This window comes from Peromyscus eremicus, chromosome 11 (genome assembly GCF_949786415.1).
Source record: "Peromyscus eremicus chromosome 11, PerEre_H2_v1, whole genome shotgun sequence".
NCBI classification, from domain to species: Eukaryota; Metazoa; Chordata; class Mammalia; order Rodentia; family Cricetidae; genus Peromyscus; species Peromyscus eremicus.
In genome coordinates, this window is record NC_081427.1 from 62,985,552 (window position 1) to 63,008,409 (window position 22,858).

Consider the following 22,858-nt stretch of genomic DNA (forward strand, 5'->3'; position numbering starts at 1 on the left):
CATCACTGATCCTTAAACTCTACCAAAACAGAAACATTCTCAAGAAAGTCTCCAAGGTTTAAAATCCAGTAACGCTTATCTGTGACTAGAAGGACACGTTCTTGTTGGTAAGGATTATGTTGGCTTATTAATAGAAGTTGTAGATTCTCTTCCAATAATGATGGCTTCACCAGGAATGAGTATTTAGCTAGGTTTCCAGTACTAGGCATGATTTCCCTCTTCCTAAGCAAATCTTAAGTCCAATTAGAGAGCTGTTAGTTACTGCCAAGGTGTCCATGCATCCTTAGAATATTTTGGCATGATGTTCATTTCTGTGGTTCATAGGCATCATATCTGGGTAGGAAACTACTACAAAAATGAAAAGGCAGATCTATGGTGTCCAGTCCCAGTAGAATTATCTACAAAACACTCTTATACCTAAGGCTCAGAGAACATTATGGAAGAGGGGGCAGAAAGGCTCAGGGAGTTTGTGGTGAGATTGTGTCTCCTAATAACATCAAAAGCTACACTCACAAAGTCTCACCAACATGACTATCCAAACCTGAACTGAACAAGGATGACAGAAATGGACATGATAAACTAGACGATGAATAGCCCTCGAAGCTTCAGCCCTATACAAAGAACTATACTCAGCTGAGGAGAGCTGAGAGTGGGAGAGGTGCTCTTCCCTGGGAAGAGCACACCATTTGTTTGTATAGTGCCAAACAGTCAGCCTTGAACACATACGTACAAATGACACTATCTGGACTGAATAGGTTATATTTAGGAATGTATATGTATATACATACATGAATGCAATAACAATTAGTGAAAAAAGAGGGCAGGTAGGGGTATATGGGAGCATTCAGAGGGGAAAGAGAAGCAGAAAATGTTGTAACTATATTAATCTCACATTGACTCCCACATTTATGTGAATATGGAAATTTATTATATCTTTGATCTAACCCCTGTATTAATAAGGCCCCTATGCCGGCTCGTTTTATGTCAACTTGGCACAGCTGGGGGCATTTTCAAATAGAGAACCTCAAGTGAGAAAATTCCCCCACTAGACTGGCTTGTGGTCAAGCCCACGGTGCATTTTCTTGATTGATGATTAACAGCATAGACCCAGATCACTGTGGGTGATGCCACCCCTGGGTAGGTGGTCCTGGGTTTTCTAATAAAGCAGACTGAGTAAGGCATTGGGAGCAAGACAGCAAGTAGCACTCCTCCATGACCTCTACATCAGCTCCTGCTTCCAGGTTCCTGCCTTGACTTCTTTCAATAATGGACTCTGATGTGGAAATGTAAGCAAAATAAATTCCTTGTCTTCTCAAGCTGCTTTTTGGTCATGGCAATTTATCACAGCAAAGCAAACCAATGCTAAGATAGTCCCTCATGTTGAATTATGGCAAAGAATAAAGCAGGTATGTCTCTGAACAATTGACACCAGATGGTGTGCATTTAAATAGCAATGCCCTTACTTTTGGACGAACCTTAAGCTGTATCACTGTCTCCTCAACGTTAGTTTCAATTAAGTCACTCGGCAAACATCCAGGTGAGTAAAGGAAGGTGACTGTGACTCGGTTTCTATCGTGTCGTGCCATCGTTTACTTGTTGTCTTTGAAATCTAAGTCTTCATGAGCAGTCATCTCCTTTTTGGAAATTGCATTCAGAAAGAAACTTCTTTTCCTTTCCACTCAACCTTATTTGAAAACGGTGTTGGGGACGGACTCTGAGGGAATGAGCCCAATAGCTCCAGTGTGCAAGTGAGCAGCAGTATGGCTACTCCCTGGATAGAACAATTCACTCCCTAGTATCCCCTGTCCTAAGCATCTTCCTCCATGATTACCACAGTAGATTTTATTCTCTTTATTTTCAAAGCGTGTGTGTGTGTGTGCATGTGTGTGTGTGTGCATGTGGAATATGTGGATGCATGTGCTTTTGTGTGAATGTGCATGTGTACAGGACAGAAGTTAACGTTGAGTGTCTTTCTCTGTTTTTTTTCCACATTATTATAACCATTATTATTTATAGACAGGGTCTCTCACCTAAATTGGAGCTCACCAATTTGACTAAACTAATTAGCCAGGCAAGCCCCAAGAACCCTCCTGTTGCTACCTCTCCAGCACATGTTAACCACAACTGGCATTGTACATATGTTATAAGAACTCTTCATGTTTGTTCCATAAGTACTTGTCCTACTGAGCCATCTTTCCCATCCTGAAAAGGACTTTTTATATAAAGAACTCTCACTCCAACCACATTTTTAAAGAGACAGCCTGGCCAATGTTTATTCTGCTGACTGCGCCTTACTATGGACTGGGTTTGAGGGGCTTTAAACTTTCACATTTAATTTCAGTTCCGTGATAGTGATCCCTTCAGAGGTACGACAGAGTGTTCTGTGGCATTTGCAATCCTGTGGAAATTGTATAAATTGTTCAGATCAGACTATGGAGAGTTTGTAGTGAGGTTTACATATGTTAACATTGCTATCTTTATTACATTTTTTATTTACTTGTTTGTGTGTGTTTATGCCACTGATGTCACTGCACAAATTCGAAGGTCAACTTGGAATTAGGCAGTTCTTGCTTTCCACAATGTGGGTCCCAAGATTTGAAACCAAGTCTCTGGGTTTGAAGGCAAGAGCTTTTACAGGCTGAAACATCTCGCTGGCTGAGTCATTGCTATTTCCACACGAACATTAGGGAAGGGAATGAAGTTAAGAAGATCAGTGATTTTTATGTATACCAGAAAGTTATGGACTTTCAAACTGATGATCCGTGCAGGAAAGCTCCCTGAACTGAATCTATCAGATTCACTTACTCATGCACTTACTCGGCTACACGTTAGTCTTCCACAACATGCTGGTGAAATAGAAGATTTTGCATCTTTCCTCATTATAAATGGTGATCTTTGCTCCACTACAACATGCTCAGATATGGTCTGCTGGCAAATGATTGAATGAAATACTAACATCACTGTTGTAGAATATTATTTTAACTAGGCAAAGATGTGTTACATTTGTTTATGCTGCAGAATATTACTTTAACTATGTGAACGTGTGTTAAAATTGTTTGTGCTGCATTTGTTTCAACTCGCCTGACTAAGGCACCTGATTGATCTAATAAAAAGCCGAACAGCCAATAGCCAGGCAGAAGAGAGGCAACGCTGGCAGGCAGAGAGAATAAGTAGGAGTAGAAATCTAGGCTTCAGAGAGAAGGAGGAGAGAACGAGGGAGAAAGAGAGGGACATGCCCAGGGCCAGAAGTCAGGCAGCTGCCAGCTAGCCAGACACAAGAAACAGTGAAAGTAAGATCTACAGAAGGAAAGAAAGGTAAAAAGCTCTGAGGCAAAATATAAATGAAGAGAAACAGGTTAAATTAGAAGAGCTAGCAAGAAATGAGCCTAAGCTAAGGCTGAGCAATCATAACTAATAAGAAGTCTCTGTGTCATTTGGGAGCTGATTGGTAGCTCAAAAGAGAAAGCCTATTACATGTCACTCCTTCAAGAAGCTTTCCCTCTTAGTCTATATTCCTCATTTCTTAGTTCTATGATTTCAGTCTACAATTATTTTTAATATTAACTGCTCAAGTGAAGCTCTTCATAATGGAGTTTGTGAGCTTATTAAAATCAAAAAACTTATCGGAGACACTAATTTATATTGATGTTCACCAGCTAGTCAGTCAAAGTCCTGAGGATTACAATGTATCCCCTTCTGAGGAGCAGAAACCCAAACTACTTTTAATTCAAGGGTTTTTTTTTGTTGTTGTTTGTTTGTTTTTTTTGTTTTTCGAGACAGGGTATCCTCTGTATAGTTTTGCGCCTTTCCTGGAACTCACTTTGTAGCCCAGGCCTGCCTCGAACTCACAGACATCCTCCTGCCTCTGCCTCCCGAGTGCTGGGATTAAAGGCATGCGCCACCACCGCCCGGCTAATTCAAGTTTTTAATTTTGGTTACAGAGTTGATTAGAGTGATCCTTCCCACATATGTGTACTTACGTTAACTAGGGTCTCTGTAGACACTCAGACTTAAGTATTACCTTCAGCTCTCTGAGGCAGGGGCCAGAAGTCTGTATTTTTCTTTCTTGCTTACTTTCTTCTATTTTGTTGTTGTTCCTGTCTTAATATCCCCCCCCCCATTCTCTTTCTCTTTTATTTCCTAGTTTCATTCTGCACCCATGCCTGTCTTGAAATCATACAGTATTTAAGCTGGATGCAGACTCATGGTGGTCCTGCTATCTTGAAACTAGACTTATAGGCAGGAACCAGCAGATGGACTGTGTCTCAACAGACATTCTCATTTGTGTGAGAATCAGATGGCTTTGTATCTGAACCACTGGATAAGAAAGTTCATCAACATGAGTGAACAGAGATGTTTTACTCATTTCCTGGATAATACATGTCTTTCTTCCTTAAGGATCCACAGCATCTTACTAGGAACAGATTTTTTAAAGTTTTTCTTTTTTGACTGTTTCTGATAAGTTTTTCATCTCATGCTTTTTTTTGTTTGTTTTAAAACACTTTTGACTTCAAGGATGAAGAAGAAACAAAATATGACCAGCTTTTTTTGTCCTCAAAGTTCCTGCACAGTAAGTTCTAATCCCAACACTATGACATTATAACTAATCTATTAACAAGGAAACTTATTTTTAACTTTTTTAAAATTTTTCCATATATGAACTCTTCCTGAAATTTATTATTGTTTTGCTTCGGGTTTTATCCTCAAAATTAAATGCTGAAAGTGTCCGTCAAGTTCTGTAGTTTTCCTGCTAAACATAGTAAACCAGCTCCCCAGCAGTTTGAAACAAATGCCACATTCATAAGAGCAAGGGAACATTTGACTTTCAAATAAAAACCAACTGAATCCATGTAGTGAAGAAAGCTAAAAGCTGCTTCGGTGTTAGGAAATATTGTGCACTGGAAAGAGGGCCCTAAGAGTATGGCGACTGTGCTAAGGTATCATCACAGGCTCAGTTAGACATGACTAAATACTGAATACTGTTAGCAAACGGAATTGTGGAGCTTATGAGAGGGTGGCTAGAAGCTGACATCTCCATGATGAAGGCAGAGCATCCCTTTGCTTTCGGTCTGATTTTGGTACTTGTGTGTGCACAGGTAGATGAGCACATTTGTGTGTGTGTTCAGACACTGCTATGTGTACATGTACACTTTTTCATAAACAATCTGAAGGTCAGTTACTTAGCACCATAGAAAAACAGAAAAAGCAGTTATACATTTTTAGAATTTCATTTATGCCACTTATGGTCAAATAGAGTAACTACTATTTGGTGATTGTTTTTTTTTTTTGACATAATCTTATTCAGTCAGGCAAGCATAGGAGCTAGTTTAGCTTGGGACCTTCATAAACCTGGACCTTCACCTGCATATGCTATGGACACTAGGACTCTGTTTTGTGTGCACACCACTCTCCCAACAATGTACCTAGTGACCTCATCGACCTCTCACTTGCATACTCCCATCTGGAAAAAATGGTGTAAGCTCCCAGGCTCCTCTTAGCAACTAAATTTAGACAGTTTCTATTCAAGTGTATTCCACAGGAATATGAATAACAGCAGGACCAGTCTGGACTGAACTTGTTTGGGGTGCACATTCAATAAGGCAAAACTGTCCTCTAATAACCTTTTAGGGATACTTCCTGATTTACCTCTTTGTGTCTATGCATAATTAAGCATGCATATGATTAAGATAAGATGCATTATAAGAAGGGGCATGAGCAATAGAAAAATGATTATGTGATCTAATCTATCAGTCTAAATAGAGAAACACTCAAACTACTCCCCACTTAGTGAGCAAGTCCACCTCCTCTTGAATTCAGGAACAACACCAGGGCTCTTAAAGCTATGCCAAACTAGCCCTTATTATCAGTTCTTTCTCCGGGGAGCCAAGAACCTGGAAAAAGCTGCAACATTGTGTCTGTATCTACAGTGGACTTTCAAATCAACTTCCCCAAAATTTGTTAAGACAGTCAATGAAGTCAAAAGAATATGAAAGAAATAGAAATACTTATATTTGTAAACATAAATATAATGTTCTTTCTAAAATATTTAATGTGCCTATTTACTGTGGTAAAAACTTATGCTTGAATTTTAATTTGTTAAATATTGAAGCTTTCTGATAAAATGCAGGCATATAAAATTAAATGTAAATAATGTAAAGAATCAACTGGAAGTGGTTTGTTCAAACTCAGAAATAAAATCATTGGTATGCTGTGTTTGGCACTTTTTAAAAGAAGAACACATGGTTGAGCTCTCCGTCTACTTGTATAGTGGGAGACAGAATAGCTATGGCAACAGTGATTACAAAACACGAGAATTGTTTTCTTATCTATAAAAACAGACAATTTGGTTGACATATGTTTATTACATATACTCTCTTTCATGTGTTTAAAAAACATAGACAACATCCCTTTATGTTTCTGTTGTTAGATAATCTTCTATGCCAGGATGTATAATGCTCTTTATTTGGGTAATATTATTTGCTATTTTATTATATGCTATTTCTTGACCCCACTTAAATTACTATTTTGTATTAAGTAATAAGCTAACATTAAGCTTCTTAAGTGCACTTAATTGGTTGTAATATTTTAAGCAAACTATCAGATTTAATTCTAAAACTAGCAGTCAAAGGTTCGTAATGCTGAAATGATATTTTTTCATATAATATATTGTGATTGTATTTTTCCACCAACTCCTCCTACATCCTCCTCACTTTCTTATCCAGCTAAGTTCATGGTTTTTTTTCTCTCTCAAATAAAAATACATCAGAAAGTCAGGAGAAAACAATAAGACAAAATGTGTCAAACAAAAGAAAATGAAATGAAACCCCCTCACAGGGATAGAGAGAGGGAGGAGGAGGAGGAGGAGGAGGAGGAGGAGGAGGAGGAGGAGGAGGAGAGAGAGAGAGAGAGAGAGAGAGAGAGAGAGAGAGAGAGAGAGAGAGAGAGACACTTAGGTTAAAATGGTTTAATGTTTCAGATTATTTCTACATTGTATAGATTGCTGAGTGATATATTTCTCCACATATATTGTTGCAGTGAAAATCCTGGGTCAATCCACTCTCATAATTTTCTAAGTTGCCTAGTGAGTTCACATTTCTTTGCTAGAAGTCTTACTTGAAAATGCTGGTCATAAAATAAATATTCCTCACTGAGAGTGGAGGCATACTCCCGTATTCCCTGTCCTTCAGAGAAATTGGGGTAGGCATATTAAGCTTACACCCAGTCAGGGCTACACTGTGAGACTCTGTCCCAAATAATACTAATAAATACTTCTCCTAATCTAATTGTAATGGCTTGTATGAAAATGTCCCTCATAGGCTTGTAAGGAGTGGCACTATTAGGAGGTGTGGCATTGTTGGAGTAGGTGTAGCCTCTTTGGAGGAAGTATGTCACTGGGAATTTGAGATTTTAGATACTCAAGCCAGGCCCAGTGTCGCTTTCTATTCCTACTACATGAGGATCTGTATGTAGAACTCTAAGCTACTTCTCCAGCACCATGTCTGCCTGTGTGCTGCCATGCTTCCTGCCATGATGATGATGGACTAAACTGCTGAAACTGTAAGCCAGCCCCTATTAAATTTTTTCTTTATGGTCATGGTGTCTCTTCATAGCAATAACATCCTAACTAAGAAACTAACATTAACACTAGTAATAACAATAGCAATAATGGTCTTCCAGTATATGATTTTATATCTAGAATCTGTTTTATTGTGCTTATAGTGTAAAGAGTCTGGGGCTTTACATTCATTTGAAATTAGGTTTTAATAGTTAAAATGTATACCATGAATCCCAATACATTAGCTAAAATAACATAATATTGTAGACTACACATTACATAAAATAGAGATGTAGTGGGTAGCTGTTCCAGCTTTGACCTTGAAACACTGCCCCTAGAGTGACAGTAGGTAACTGCCACACCTGCCTTTGACCTGCCTCTGGGGCTGACCTGCCCCTGGGGTGTGGCTGAGAGGGAGTCCATTAAGACTTGAGTGTGTAAGTGTTTGGCCCCTTCTGGATACCTCGAGGTCCTGGAAACTGGATGAGACGCCAAGCCAGAGTTCTCCATTGGATGGTACCCCTCATCTCTCCTGTAACCAACCCCTATGGGCTGTAAGTTATCCCAGAAATAAACCTCTCTTGATTACTGGATAAATTACGTGGAATTGCCTCATTAATTACAGTAATTTAGAAAGCCTAAAATTTTGAACTTATCCAAATGAAGACAAAAAGATGAAAAGATGCAATAAATAGGAAATAAATACTTAAGTGATTAATTTAAAGCCATTTACATCAATACTGATATCACATGTAGGTGGCTTGAAAGCTTGCTTTTGTTTGTTTTCAAAGTAGATTAGATTGGGCTTAAAAATACAACTATCTATACACAGTAGAATTTCATCTCAAATGTATTACATGTAAGTAAAATGTACACACATTACATGGAGGTAACGTTTCCAAATGCTGGAGTATGTCTAGCAATGCATGATGAAGTAGATTTTAGGGGGAAAATATTGTAAGATGTAAGAGTCACTTAATTCCTAAATGACAATAAGACCTTGCCTGTGCAAATATATGAAGACAACTAAGATGTCATGGCAAAGAGAAACAGGCAACTCCATAATGATAATGAGAGATAGTCATATTGCACTCAGTAACAGATAGTACAGCAGATGAAACACCAGGAGGGTACAGAAACCTTGAATCACATTATCCAGCAACTTCACAGAATGTATTTGCATATGTTTCAGGAGGAGATAATAAGATCAAGTGTGTTCACTAAGCAAATGCCTAGTCTATCAGTAGAATAATTTAAAATATTCGATTATAAGCACTAATTTACATATTAAATGTAAACAGAGGTAAGTATTTCAACAAATGAATGCTTGCTTGTTCTTTTGTTTTAGATTGTGTGTTTTAGAAACAGCATCATACTACCCAAGCTAGCCTTGAACCTGTGCCGACACTCTTGCCTCAGCTTCCTGAGTGCTGGGATTATGTGCATGTACCACCATACCCCACTGACTCTAAAGACTTAAGTATTACTGATTTTGAGTACATATTGCAAAGAGTTTAAAAGCCTTCCATATCTTAAAACTAATTCCAAGACTAAGCAAAGTTTAAAGTATGCAGTTTAAAACCCCCATGTTGTGGAGCATCCAACTCTACACACCAGTGTCTATAAACCCTGAGAGGAGGGGAAATCATTACTAATAACCACTTGTTGCAAAAGTTTGTTTATAGGTCATAAAATAAATTTGAAGACATTTTAAACAAAATGTTCAATATGTATTTGATCTGAGATGCCACTGATTATAAAATATACCATTAGTTTACATTGTTGAATGAGAACAGTAATTCTCAACAAAATATGAGTTGGGTGGGTAGGGAGATGGGGAGGATCTGGGAAGAGTTGGGGAAAAAGGACACCATGACCAGAATATATTGCATAGATTCTTTTTCCATGAAAAAATAGAACCCGATACTTTGTTCTATAAAGCACGTTGTCACAAGAGCATACCAGCCTCTGAGATTTTAAAATGTAAAACATGTATGTATTCTGAACTGTTAAGTGGAGTATTCACAGATATAAAAACACAAACAGATGTGGGCTGTTTAAATCAGAACCTAAGACTGTTTCCACTAAATGAGCTTGGTTGAACTGAATTCAAACTGAATTCAGACTAGTGTCTCACTGAAGCAGTTTTGCAACCCTACGTGTTTCTAGCCAGATTTATACATTCTCTGCCTTGACCACTTGAGTAAGAAAGATATTCTCAAGCTTTTTGTTGGCTTATAATATACTAATAGCAAGGATACACAGGTATCACCTAACATAAAAAGTTATTAACTCAGAAACATTTGAAATGTGTGAGTTTCTTAAACTTTACCCCAACCCTTGAGCTAAGTATTTCTATTGATAACTCATGAAGTCTCGAGCTCTGTACAAAGGTCACTAACTAATCACTCAATGCCTTTAGGCTACTTGCGGCTGTATTATAACGTATGGCCAGAACCAGGCACCAACCTCTAAGCTTTTTATTTTTCAGAGTTCCACAGAAATTGATAGCAGTTGATAAATGAGTTCAAGGGGATCAGAAGTTAATAAATAGGAATTTCATACTTAAAGAGCTATATGGTGTGTTTAGCCATAAAATCAGATAATTTATTCATAGAAATTTTAATTTCCAAATTATAATATATTGAAGCAAACTTAGAAAGAAGAATTTGTTTTACTTGGATGAACTAGCATAGTCCTCAAAATACGCCTTCTCTAAAGTTCCTTTTTGTCACACAATCAAGGAAATATCACCACTGAAATATTTTTCTCAAGTGAGTGTTTCTTCTAATACCACTAATTTGTTTATAAATAATAGTAATGTTTGTCTTTGCAGTACACTCATGTTAGTTATGGTCAAATGTCAGGCCTCCTCTGAGTTTGTAAGATGTAAAGAAAATTTTAGATACCCACATCTTAGTGTATAGTAGGGGAGATTTTTTACTAATAAAGTTATTTATTTTAATAGGTCTCATATCACATACTCTACTGCAAACTCTTTTCTTTGAAATTCTATTTAGCATGGTTTATTGTATACACTGTTGTTATTTTTGGAATAAATTCAAAATTGATTTGGCATTCTTTTCCTTACTGGCCCTTTGCTCATATATTATACTTTCCAGTTTTATGTTTTAATAAGTGTGTGTGTGTGTTTCTTGTCTTGGTTTTCCTTCCTTTTCTTTTTCATTCTTTCTCCTTTCTTTTTATTATGTGTTTTGTGCCTGTTTGCCCGCTTTGTTTTCTAAGGAGAGAAAGAAAGAAGAGGCGTGGAGTTGGGTAGGTGGGAAGATGACCTGGGAGGAGTTGGGAAACACAGAACCCACGATCAGAATATATTGCATGCAATCTTTTTCCATTAAAAGTATAACCAGAGCCTGACCCTTGACTCTGCAGAGCATGCAGACCACTTACCTTATCTTTTCTCTGTTTCTCATCCTGGTACACAGTCCAGTGCTCCCCATCATCGCTGTAGGCTAGTTTGTATGAACCCACAAACTGCACGTGACCAAAATCCTTAGCGCCTTGTGTGATGATGCCGGTCACTTTGGTAGGGACAAGAAGGTCAATCTGAAAAGAGAAGAGCACAGTCGTTAAATGGAATGAATTAACCCACTATGTATTTGCGAATCTCTAGAATTCAAGAAATTAAAACCCATATATGCTAAGTGAAAAATCCTCCTGGTTATTTGTACTTTGAAAGAGATGGATGCATTTCTAGTGATAAATTTGTATTTTGCCATAAGGCATATAGTCTAAGATGTCTTGGACAACCATGCTGACCATTTTAAAATAAAGTGATGGTAAGTTTAGCTCACCAGTACTTCTTATATTAAACTAGTTCACCTGTCTTGCAACCATCTGACACTGAGTTTAAACATCTGTGTTCATAATTTAATGTACAGATTTATTGATCAATCCAATCACAGAAAAACAAAGTAATATAGTATGTGGTCAATTAAAGAGCAATACAAACAGTATATGACATTTCATAATTAAATATTAAATAAGATCCCCACCCAGTTCCTGTGAATTTTATTGAATTCAGGAATATATAATTGATTAATATTAATTCTTGTGCACTAAAAATTTCCTTTCAGAAAATTATAATCCTAAATAATTTAAGGATAAAATGAAGTGTTCAAAACTGAAGGACATATATAAGGGCAACTGGGGAAAAGGGAAAAAATGAAAGGTTAACAATATGAAAGTCTAATTGTAGGATCTAGGCTATTATATTTTGTGTTTCCTGCAAAATGGTGAATGAAACCTATAAATGAATCCTATGAGTGAAAACTACAAGTGAAATGTAGTGAATGAAAAAACTAAGTTGTTATATATTAAAATTATCAAAATACAAGTGAAACCTAGGGGCTAGGGATGCCTTTCATCAAATACCATAACATAAAACAGTTCCAGATTTTTCCTACTTATTTTAAACTCATTCTTGAGTATTTTTTACACCTTGCAACTCTAATGAAAACTAAATTTAGAAACTTTGTTTTCTTGGCAGGCAATGTTTGAAGTCACCTTTGCTTTTATTTGTGTTCCTTGATCTACAGCTTCCTTCTTGCCTGGACAATGCCCCCTCTTCCAGCGATTTCCTATGGCTAAGCTCCATGCTACATCCTTGAACTTATCATCTTTAACCATATCGATCTCATGCGTGACCCTGGCATTGTCAAACACTCTGTTCTTTTGTTCCTATTTCAGGTCTTCTCTCCTGAGAGACTGCAAGGTAACCCCAAAATAGTCATGGGTCAGATACTGGCCATGAGTGATAACAGATAGCTGTCGTGCATAAATAGAAAGGAAGCATATTTAGTGACACAAATACTCATCAAAATAAAGGAACATTTTCCTAAGTGTTAACTTTGGGATCACACACGCAAAAATGTGTACAAATGTCTATGTGTATGTGTGTGGATTTAATTTATATGGACATTTTCTTATTTGGGGAAATATCCACTTTAAATAGTAGTCTAAATTTAAATGATTTATTAAGATAGAGGAATGCCTCTAACAGTTCGTGAAAATATTTCAGAAGGAAATGTTATCGATGTGTTATGTCATCTAAAATACCCCATGAGTCAAGCAAGACTGTTGGATGGCAAACGTAATGTTCTGAGAATGGGTGCTGCCTCAGATTGTTCTAGGGGTATTCCTGCGTATCCCATGTTCGGTACCTTAATTGTCCACGTACTATATTATCTCTTTACACATGAGGAAATATATATGTGGAGAAGTAACACAACACAGCACACATTCCAAAGGTAAACCGTGGATAAAGAACTTGAGATTCTATGCTATTTCATTTTGTTTCTGGGGTCTACCACAAACATGAATTCTTTGATCAGTGAAAAATACTTTCAACGAATCAATGAATTTTACCTTTTTTTTCCCCCCTGGGAATAATTTTGAAGGAATAACTAAACTCATTAAAATGATGGTATAAAAAAAGCAACAAAAAACAATTCTGCTTTTACATTAATAGAATTCTGTTTTAACATGAATTTTTTCTCTGTTCTTTGGCTGACTCAGCTAAAAATATGGGTAGCTTTTACTGTTATATACCCAAATCTATTTGCTCAGAGACACTTGGTCAAAGCCTGCTGTTCATCATAATGTTTTTCATGTTTGCTGACCTTCAAACTGAAAAATAAATAAGCAACCTGACAGAACCGAGCCACTGTGTACCATCACAGGCTGCAAACACACAGAAATTCAATGGCCCGGGGGTATGAACCACTCAGGGTTGACTCGTTAGCCCTAAATGCCTGCTAATCCTCAGCTCAGATCTGAGAAGAACTCTTTCAGCGTCTGTGTCTATGGCGATTCCTACAGGCATCTGGGTTTCTTACTGGGTGGAGATGTTTGCTCCTAAATTTTATACCTTGACTCTTTCCAGTGGATATGCTTTTCACCCACGCTAGCTTTTTTTTTTTTTTTTTTTTTTTTTAAATCTAGAACTGTTTTTCTTTTCTGTTTCTGTTCAGCCAGCTTCTTCTGTACTTAAACAGGCAGCAGAGGCAGCAATCTGTTTCAACCTGGACTTGACCCTAAAATCCCCTGCATTAAATTTAGAATACCAGCTCTAAGAAGGCTTCTTTCAGTATGAAAATAATTTTGACTCATATGTAAAATGAGCTTGCTGAAACAGGGCACACCCAGAACTATCCTGAGCAGGACACCCAGGGAGTTCTGGCCAATGACTGGGTTCTCATGTCAATCTGCATGAAACACTCACTACTCTAGGAGATTCCCGTCTCCCAAGGTTTCACTCAAATAGGATCAACTCTTGACGGCACTGGGCTGGTTCATGGCTCAACATTTGACACAGTGCACTGCCCCTCATGTCTGAATCTGTATGACGTGAAGCTGATACACAACAAGTTCCCAATAAAAGTTTCGTTGGTTTGAACTGGAGCTGATTCCTTAGTAGGTTCCGTGAATAGGAACAAACCTATGGCCAAGAAAGAAAGCCATGTGTGCTGCCAGAAAATACTATCTGCCTTAATCCAGTTTTTTTTTTCTTCTATATGACATAATATTTTTGGTCAAGGTAATGAAGTACTGTTGTTGTAGCATAAAGATTACCGGCAAAAGCAACTTATTACTAGCTAATAAGTCTTCAGTGTTTGGAAACTCAGTTTTTAGAGTCAGTGACCTCACACAGCTGGAAGTAGATGCTTCTTAACTGCCTATGCTCTTCTTTCTCTCAATCTCTTTATCAGGAAAGTTGAGTGAACCGCTCTCTGCCCAGGGTTTTATGAAAATAAAATGAGTGTGCATCTATCCAATGTATACAATCATAAATAGAATGAATAGTATGAAAGACATTAATTCGAAGCTCAAATAAAGTTGAGAAAAGAATTGAAGAGTCTATCATAACCTTGTTAGAAGGTTGTAGAAAGGAAAAAGTGGGGCCTAGAGCTGTATATGTATACACATGTGCGCGCAGGAACAATAAATGAAAGAAGAGGCCATGAATTTCAAGGAAAGAGGGGAATATGGGAGGGTTTAGGGAAAGTAATGAAGGGAGAAATGTAATTATATTATAATCTCAAAAAATTTTAAAAAATATAAAAATTTATTTATAACATGAAAAAGTGAGTTAAAATGTATTTTGATCACATTTTCAGGGTGTATGCAAAGATACAGCGGTTAACAGAAATATGACAAATACATTTTATGACATATTTTGCATCACTAAATATTCACTTGTACACAATGTAAATGTAATAGAAACGTGTTAGACTGTAGTGTTTAGGTCCCCTATATGTTCAGTATAGATGGACTTTCTCCATATGTTGTTAACCCATTGTTGGACGGATCTTTGAATGCACAGCCTACATACATTAGAGGAAAAGTATTTAGATGAGGTTTGTTTTCAGTGGACATAGGACTTTATGTGTGCTAGACAGGTGTGGTAGAGCTGCATACTAGTCCTTATGAATACTTAACTTAACCTCACAGTGTTATTAAACAGTTATATATGTCAGTTGGGTTCAGGGCACACAATAACTCCTACCAGTATTTGAACAATGTTATTGTATGTTGACTGTACTTTCAGTGGGAGCACAGGCCAAAGAGGTAGTTGTTATTTTATTATGATATATTATTCACCCTTTGTAATTGATTCGATCTCACTATTTGAAGGTTTAGATTCTTTACAATACTACAGATGCTTGATAAGATATGAATTCTAGAACCCCTTATTATAATCTCTTTGTTGAAATGGTTAATTTCCAAAAGTAGTTTTAACCGTTTAAGATAGCAATTGGTTTTCTTATGCTATATTTTAAAAATAAAAGTTAAAATCCTATGCATGGTTCCAGCTGTAGCTTTCTGAGTGCAGGTGGTCATGCAGTATTATGTTTGCAGGACACTTGGCATATGGTAGTATTCCAAATATCCATCGGCCCTGGACTCAAATTAGAGAAAATTTTACATTTAACAGTTGCCTTCAATAACCAAATACACAGAGCTGTGTCAGCTTGAACTTCATCCCCTGTTTGCTGTCAGCTTATGCCAGTTAACTTTCTAAAAGGATTAATTTAGCATCACGCAAACAGTTCAACTGAATATTTTAGCTTAATGGTGCAGGTACCTTGGTGGTTATGAGCCTGTTAGAGTTAGCCATTTAATTCTGATAATCTTTTTCATGCTAAGTCTAATTATATGCTGTATAGAAAACTTACAGAGGAGGAGATGAAACCAACTTTGTCTTCAGTGTATGGTCAGTGCTTTTCCCTTGTTCCTTTAGGTTTGTCTGAAAAATTTCTAACTTCTGGCATTAAAAAGTAACATTATAATTTTTAAAGTATTAAATGCTATTTAAAAACTCAATTATATTTTTTATAATAATAAAATGTAAGTCCTAGTTTGCCTTTATTGCTGTGAGAAATACCGTGACCTAAAACGGCTTGAGGAAGGAGAAGGAAAGGATTTATTGGAGTAGCAGGGTCACGGTGCATCACCAAGAGAAGTCAGGGCAGGAACTCCAAGCAGGAGTCTGGAGGCAGGCATTGAAGTTGAGACTATGGAGGGGAGCTGCTTACTGCATTGCTCCTGGCTCACCTTCAGCTGCCTTTCTTATACCGTCAAAGCCCACCTGTCTAAGGATGACACTGCCCAGAGTGGGCTGAGCCCTCCCAAATCATTTAGCAATAAGGCAAACTCACTACATAGAAGCCTTTAGACCAATGTGATGGATGGAATTCAGCTGATGTTCCCTCCTCTCAGATGACTGGGCTCTATCAAATTGACAGCTACTGCATATCAGCTGCTGCTCACACCTTTCATCTACTAACATGCTTGCAGCCAATGGCTTTCCTCCTCATCCCCTCACTGCTGATTTTCTAACTTACAGTAATTTAAGACATGCTTTGTTCCATATGGGATTCCAGGACATCTGCTCTATAAATAAAAATACATGTATTTTGCTCGTCAGTATTTCTACTAAAATCAATCATTCCAGAAAATCCCAGTGTTCTTATCTATTTCCAAAGACAAATTTAAAAAGAACTTAAGGCTAATAAAAGGGAATTATATTTAACACAAAATAATATGGTTTGTATAAATAAGGGAATCAGGGCAAACAGACATGAGGAAAATACTTACACTAAGCTATGATTGTACTTATACTCTTTACTTATTTATTCTTTTGTTTTTACACAATTCCTATATCAAAATGTTTCCACAAGCTTGGCTCACAGTGTACATGCTGCTTTGAATTTTGTATGATTTTATCTTGGGTGTTTTGCATACAATAATAATAATAACAATAATAAGTTGTGGTGGCTATATTATGTTCTTCATTGTAGATACATGCGCTATGAAAATATTCTATTAATTCCCCTTGATAGTCATTTGTTTCCATTTCTTTTATCCACAGAATCCCAAATATAAGCTAAACTGCATTTATGTTTCATTGTTCATCGCTGTTCTGTGTCTTTATAGACACCAGAAACCACTATTTGAATCACAGCATGCAGCGTTTCAATTTGCTCCACAATTATAGGCTTTTATCTACTGTATAAGTATTTCCCTCTACTCCTCACAAAATCTCTCTTGTAGAAAAGTTTATGCTTATGACACCCCTAATAGAAAGGGCAGTTTTAAGTTTCATGTCCTGAAGTGGCACTGAATGACATTTAATTTTCCTTTTCCTTCTTGTTCAGTCTCACTAACTAACTAACAACTAACTAACTAACTAACTAACTAACTAACTATAATTGCCCTTAATGTCCTGTTACAGATCTTTTTCATCTTTGAGGTTGGTAGTCTGTCTAGCATTTGCATTTCCATAGATGACCATGTTCTTCTATTTTACATTTGACTCCATACAATTTTGTGCTTTCCTTACTCAAATCTGCTATACCTTTGTGATTGTATAACATTTTGTGGCTTAAAAGACTTGTTTAATTTCATCAGTTAAGAATTATTTACATGTGTTATAATTTCTACCATATTTTTCCTTTTTTATTTATTCAGTTTTAACATTAAGCTACCATGGGTACATAATTATATGTGTGTATTATCTGTGTGTGTAAACAAATATGTACATGTGTATGATTACAAGCTTATTTATATCCATATATGTATGTTGTGTGGTATGGGAACATACAATATTTTTATATTATAATTTTCTCCAATTGTTTAGTGATACCTTTTTTTTTTTTAAATCTGCATCCATGCCTGGCTGATTATTATAAGATTGATGCTTTCTTTGAAATTTTTACTATTGATCATCATTATTTACCAGAATACCTCTTGGTAAGAATTTAATTTTTGCCGGGCGGTGGTGGCGCACGCCTTTAATCCCAGCACTCGGGAGGCAGAGCCAGGCGGATCTCTGTGAGTTCGAGGCCAGCCTGGGCTACCAAGTGAGTTCCAGGAAAGGCACAAAGCTATACAGAGAAACCCTGTCTCGAAAAACCAAAAAAAAAAAAAAAAAAAAAAAAAAAGAATTTAATTTTTGATTATTTGGTAGAATGAGATGGATTTTCAGAAGCTAAATTCTGTTTTCTGAGAGACAATAGGACTTAAAGTTTTTCTTGTCTCACATTTAACTTCATTCACTTTTTATTTTTTGTTATCTTATCAATCTTCATATTAAAGTATTTATTTTTCTTCTTGGCTTCTTAACTCTAAGTACCAATCATTCAAATGCTGAATTTTTACTTTAGACTTTCTTATTTGTAGCATTTTTCCATCATCATTTAGTTTTTATAATTCTACCATGTATTCTCAGAGTTTCCCCATTGGTCCTCCTCAATGTTAATATTTTTATTTTTAGCAGTGTATTTACAGCATTTCAGTGTTTCAATTTTCTTGATAAACATCGTTACATTTTCTCTCTCATCATTTTAGCATTCACTTCCCTGTATGTGCTTGAGAATAGCATCTCTACAGGGTCCTGCAACCAGTTTAATATGTATAAAAATAGATCGTCTTATCTTGTTTTTCTTCATGCCCTCAGTATACTTTCCTCTCTTTGTTGTACTGCATATTAAAAAAAATCATCTTGGTCTAATCATGTTTATTCTCTTTTACTGAGATTTGAGAGAGGAGAGGAATCCTTTCTTGTTGCCGCTGACCAATGGACTTCCCTTTGCCCACCATCAGCGCTAAGGAGGTCTCCTTGGTTTGCTTTCAGACCTTCCTGTATCAACACTGCCTCTGGCACCTTCCCAAGGCCTGGGAGATGTTGACACGGTTCAGCTGAAGTGGTTGAAGGACAGTTCTCTTCTGTTCTTCCTGCTTTTCTTCAAGTAGAGGTAGGATATGTTATTTTCTTGATAATACAAAATGTGAAGTGGCCTTTTATTTTAAATTTTTAAATAAATGAAGATTTTGTTTGAATAACTGTAGTTCCCTATTAGGTAAATCTACCTATTATGATATTTTTACCAGTTTTCTCCTCAAGATGCAGAATCTCAAGGCCAGGAAATTTCCATTGTTATTGACCCTGTGTACATGAGGAGTTCCAGTGATGCATTTTGAATGGTTTCACAAGTTACAATACAATAAGTAGCACATCCTGTAATCCCTGCTCTCCTTGACTGGTGTGTGGTACTGGATGTTGGATTGTCTTTGTCAATGGCTGTACTACTGCCACCTTTGAGTTTTTGATTGCAATAAAGTGGTCCCAGGGCCCTCAGCCAAGAGTGCCCTTGGTTCTGGCCTGTTTTACTGATTGAGATGTCAGAATCTCATACTAGGGTTACAAGAGATGCTGTCCAGAGACTGGAAAATCTGTGTGCATACTTCAAGAACTTGAGAGGGGATCAAAGGCTGCAACAATCCCGATCAACAAACTGAAAGAGTTAAACTGATATAAGTGAATTTTCCAGAAGCTCAACACAGAAACACTTCAACTTGATTCTGCTCTATCAACTCTGAAGGAAGCTTTGAAGTGATTTGAAGGAATCCCATGAGACTTTGCTCATATTAAAAAGTATTCCTTAGTGAATAATTTGAAAACACTAGCAAACTAATATAAATCTTATTAAATATACCTGTATTTGAAAAAATATAAGAAAGGCAAGATCTAATGTGGTGCTCTTGACTTGTTTGAATAATGTGCTACTGAGGGAGAATTACTTAATTTTTGTCATTTCATAATAAGTAGACCATTGCAATTCTCTGTTATAATTTTGCTTTTGAATTATTTTGAAAACTGATGCTTAATTATAGTTTTTAATAATTAAACATACTAGCCATTATCCAATATCTCCAATTTCTATATTCTAAAAAATAAAGCAGGTTGAAGAAAAGTATCTAGCTTCAAAATCCAGGAAGAAGACTCACACTTTTCTTAGAGTATTATTGAAAGTGACTTTCTGCTGAGTTCATCAAAAGCAAGGTTGCCTCAGGAGAGAGTGGAATTAACATACCTTCTTTATTCACCTTTCAAGACTGATTCTGATTAGGCAAGAACCTTGACTTATTTATTCCATGAATAAAACTCAGAACTGGTCCTTAATTGAATCAGTCTACAATTGATAGGGCCATTACTAGTTAGTAATTGACTATTTAATACAAGTCTTTGATCAAAGAGCATTGCAATATATAATTACATTTTGGATGTGTTAAAAAAACTGTTTAAGCCAAACTGAATGAGAAAACAAAGAGTACAATCATTAATAACTTACATATAATCTAAAAAACAATGATATATCTTTTAAGGTTGAATTGAAATAATATGTCGTTGATCACTTTCTAAAAGCCCAGGTGTACATTGTATAGCCGAAATTTTGCCACGTGCTCTTGAAAAGCTTGCTGAATATATTATTAAGAACAACTTTAATAATTCATTCTACCACAAGTACATTTGCTCAACCATGTTCATTGTGGCTTTATTCATAATAGCCAGAAACTGGAAACAGCCTGGATGTCCTTTGACAGGAGAATTCTTTAAAAACACAATGTGGTATATTTACACAATGAAGTATTACTCAGCTGTTTAAAAATAGCAACATGAAATTTGCAGGCTAATGGATGGATCTAGAAAAGAATCATCTTGAGATAAATATGGTTTGTATTTACTTATAAGTGGATATTAGCTGTTAAGTAAATAATATTCAAGCTACAATCTGCAGACCCAGTGAGATTAGGCAAAGAGGAAAGGTCTGGGAGGACGCATGGATCTCTCTGAGAGGGAAAAATAGAATAGATTATATGAGTACCCTAGGGGCAAGTAGGAACAGGAAAGAGGGGATCAGGTGGGGGAAGGGGAGACAGTAGAGGGAGAGAATGTGGGGAGAGACATCTGGAATTGAGGGACATTAGAAGGATTATATGGAAACCTAGTACAGTGTAAACTTCCTAAAAATATATGAAGGTGATCCTAATGAGGTCTTCTAACAATGGGGGATACAGAGTCTCAATTGAACATTTCTTGTCATCAAACAAGGCTTTCAGTAGTGGGACTGGGCTGCATTCAATTGAGTTGTAGGTCAAGTATGTTCTATGAAATCCCTAAACAACCAAGTCTATTCGTAAGACAAAAAGTTGTTCTCCACAAACTAACAGCAGGACCCCATTGTTGAGGATAACACCTACATAACTCATTGAACATGAAAAGTCGAGCTTTCAATCCTGTGTTTTAGCCTCGTTGGTGCAAAAAGGTACTCTGCAGGCTACTGAAAGAGAAATGTAAATAGCAACCCAGCCACAAAAACCTTTGACCTATAATATCCATCTTTCCTGCCTGCAAAATATTCTAGGGCAATGGTGGCACAGTACTTGTGGGCATAGACTACCAATGTCTGATTTGACATAAAGCCCATTCCATGAGAAGGAACCTACATCTGATACTGCTTGGGTAACCAAGAACCAGGGGATAGATAGCCCAGAGACATAGGACAAACCAAACACTACTGGTCTAAAAAAAAAAGTATTAATAAACAAAAACCTCCTAATGATATCCTGTTATACTCATAGATGAGTGCCCTATTCATTCATTATCAGAGAGGCTTCCTCTGTGGTGATACTTTATTTGTGTTGAAATGTGACATTTTATTTGTATGTTAATAAATAAAGTTTGCCTGGAGATCAGAGGTCATAACCTAAACAGAAGTCAGGTGGTGGTAGCACATGCCCTTAATCTGATCACATGGCAGGCAGAGTCTCTGTGTGTTCAAGGACACAGCCAAGTGTGGTGACACATGCCTTTAATCCCAGTACCAACCACAGAGACCTGGAGGTCTGTATAGACAGGCAGTGATGAAGAAGTGATGTGGCTGGGATTAGAGTTAATGAGAAATCAGAACAGCAAGGCAATAAAAGCACAGGTTAGACAGGAAGAGGATCTCTTGGAAGCTTTGGCGAGGTGGTGAGCTAAGGTTAGTTGGCGGCTATTGCTCTGATCTCTACAGATTGTACCTCTGTATTTGGATCTGTGTTTCTTATTTAATAAGACTGTTTAGAAATTCGTCTACATTCCTCCAGCAGTAGAGGAGAACAGCCAGGCTTTATATGGAGTCTAAATGGAATGTCTTCATCACATCCCTCCCCTCAGAGCTCAGGGAATCCCATGGAAGAGGAAGGGAAAAGATTCTAAGAGTTGGAGTGGATGGAGATCACTATGAGAACAAGGCCTTCTGAATCAACTAAGCAAGGCACATATGAACTCACAGAGACCAGAGCAGCAGGCACAGGGCCTACACAAAATTTCACTAAAGCCTCTGCATATATACTACAACTTTTAGATAAGTATTTTTATGAGATTCCCAATTGTGAGAACGAGGGGGTCCCTGACTTTTGTGCCAGCTCTTGGGACTCTTTTCCTCCTGTTAGGTTGCTGTGTCTGATAGGTTAGGTTTTTGCTTTATCTTATTATATTTTATTTTGTCATGTTGGGTTGCTATCTCTTAGAAGCCTGTTCTTTTCTAATGATAGACAGAAAGGGAGTGGATATGGAGGCGAGGGGAGGTGGGGAAAATGGAGGAGTTGAAGGAGGGGAAACTGTCATCAGCATATATTGTATGAGAAAAGAATCTACTTTCAATAAGAGAAAAAAAAACACTCATTTAATAAATCTAATTTTAGCAAAGGCACTTCATTTGTATAACTATAATTACATATTTTGAATACTCATAAACAACATATGTATATACCACTATGTGTCTATATATGTTGTTATATAAATATTCTTATTTTGTCAATTATAAATAAAAAGGAATTTGAAAGGTAAATACTCACAGTAAAAAATATGCTATAATGAAAACCACATTGCATGTCTTGAACATGAAGTGACTGGCAATATTGAGCAAGCTGACATAATATATATTTTTATGT

At 36.8% G+C, this 22,858-nt stretch overlaps 1 protein-coding gene across 2 annotated transcripts in view; it reads right to left on the minus strand.

Moving 5' to 3' along the window:
• The window catches only part of Edil3 (EGF like repeats and discoidin domains 3), a 475,251-nt gene that overhangs the window by 16,049 nt on the left and 436,344 nt on the right, over positions 1–22,858 (minus strand). For both annotated transcript variants that reach the window (XM_059276638.1, XM_059276637.1), the window contains one exon: positions 10,967–11,122. In XM_059276638.1, coding sequence (XP_059132621.1) covers positions 10,967–11,122 — 156 coding nt within the window. The remainder of the gene's footprint in view (positions 1–10,966; positions 11,123–22,858) is intronic.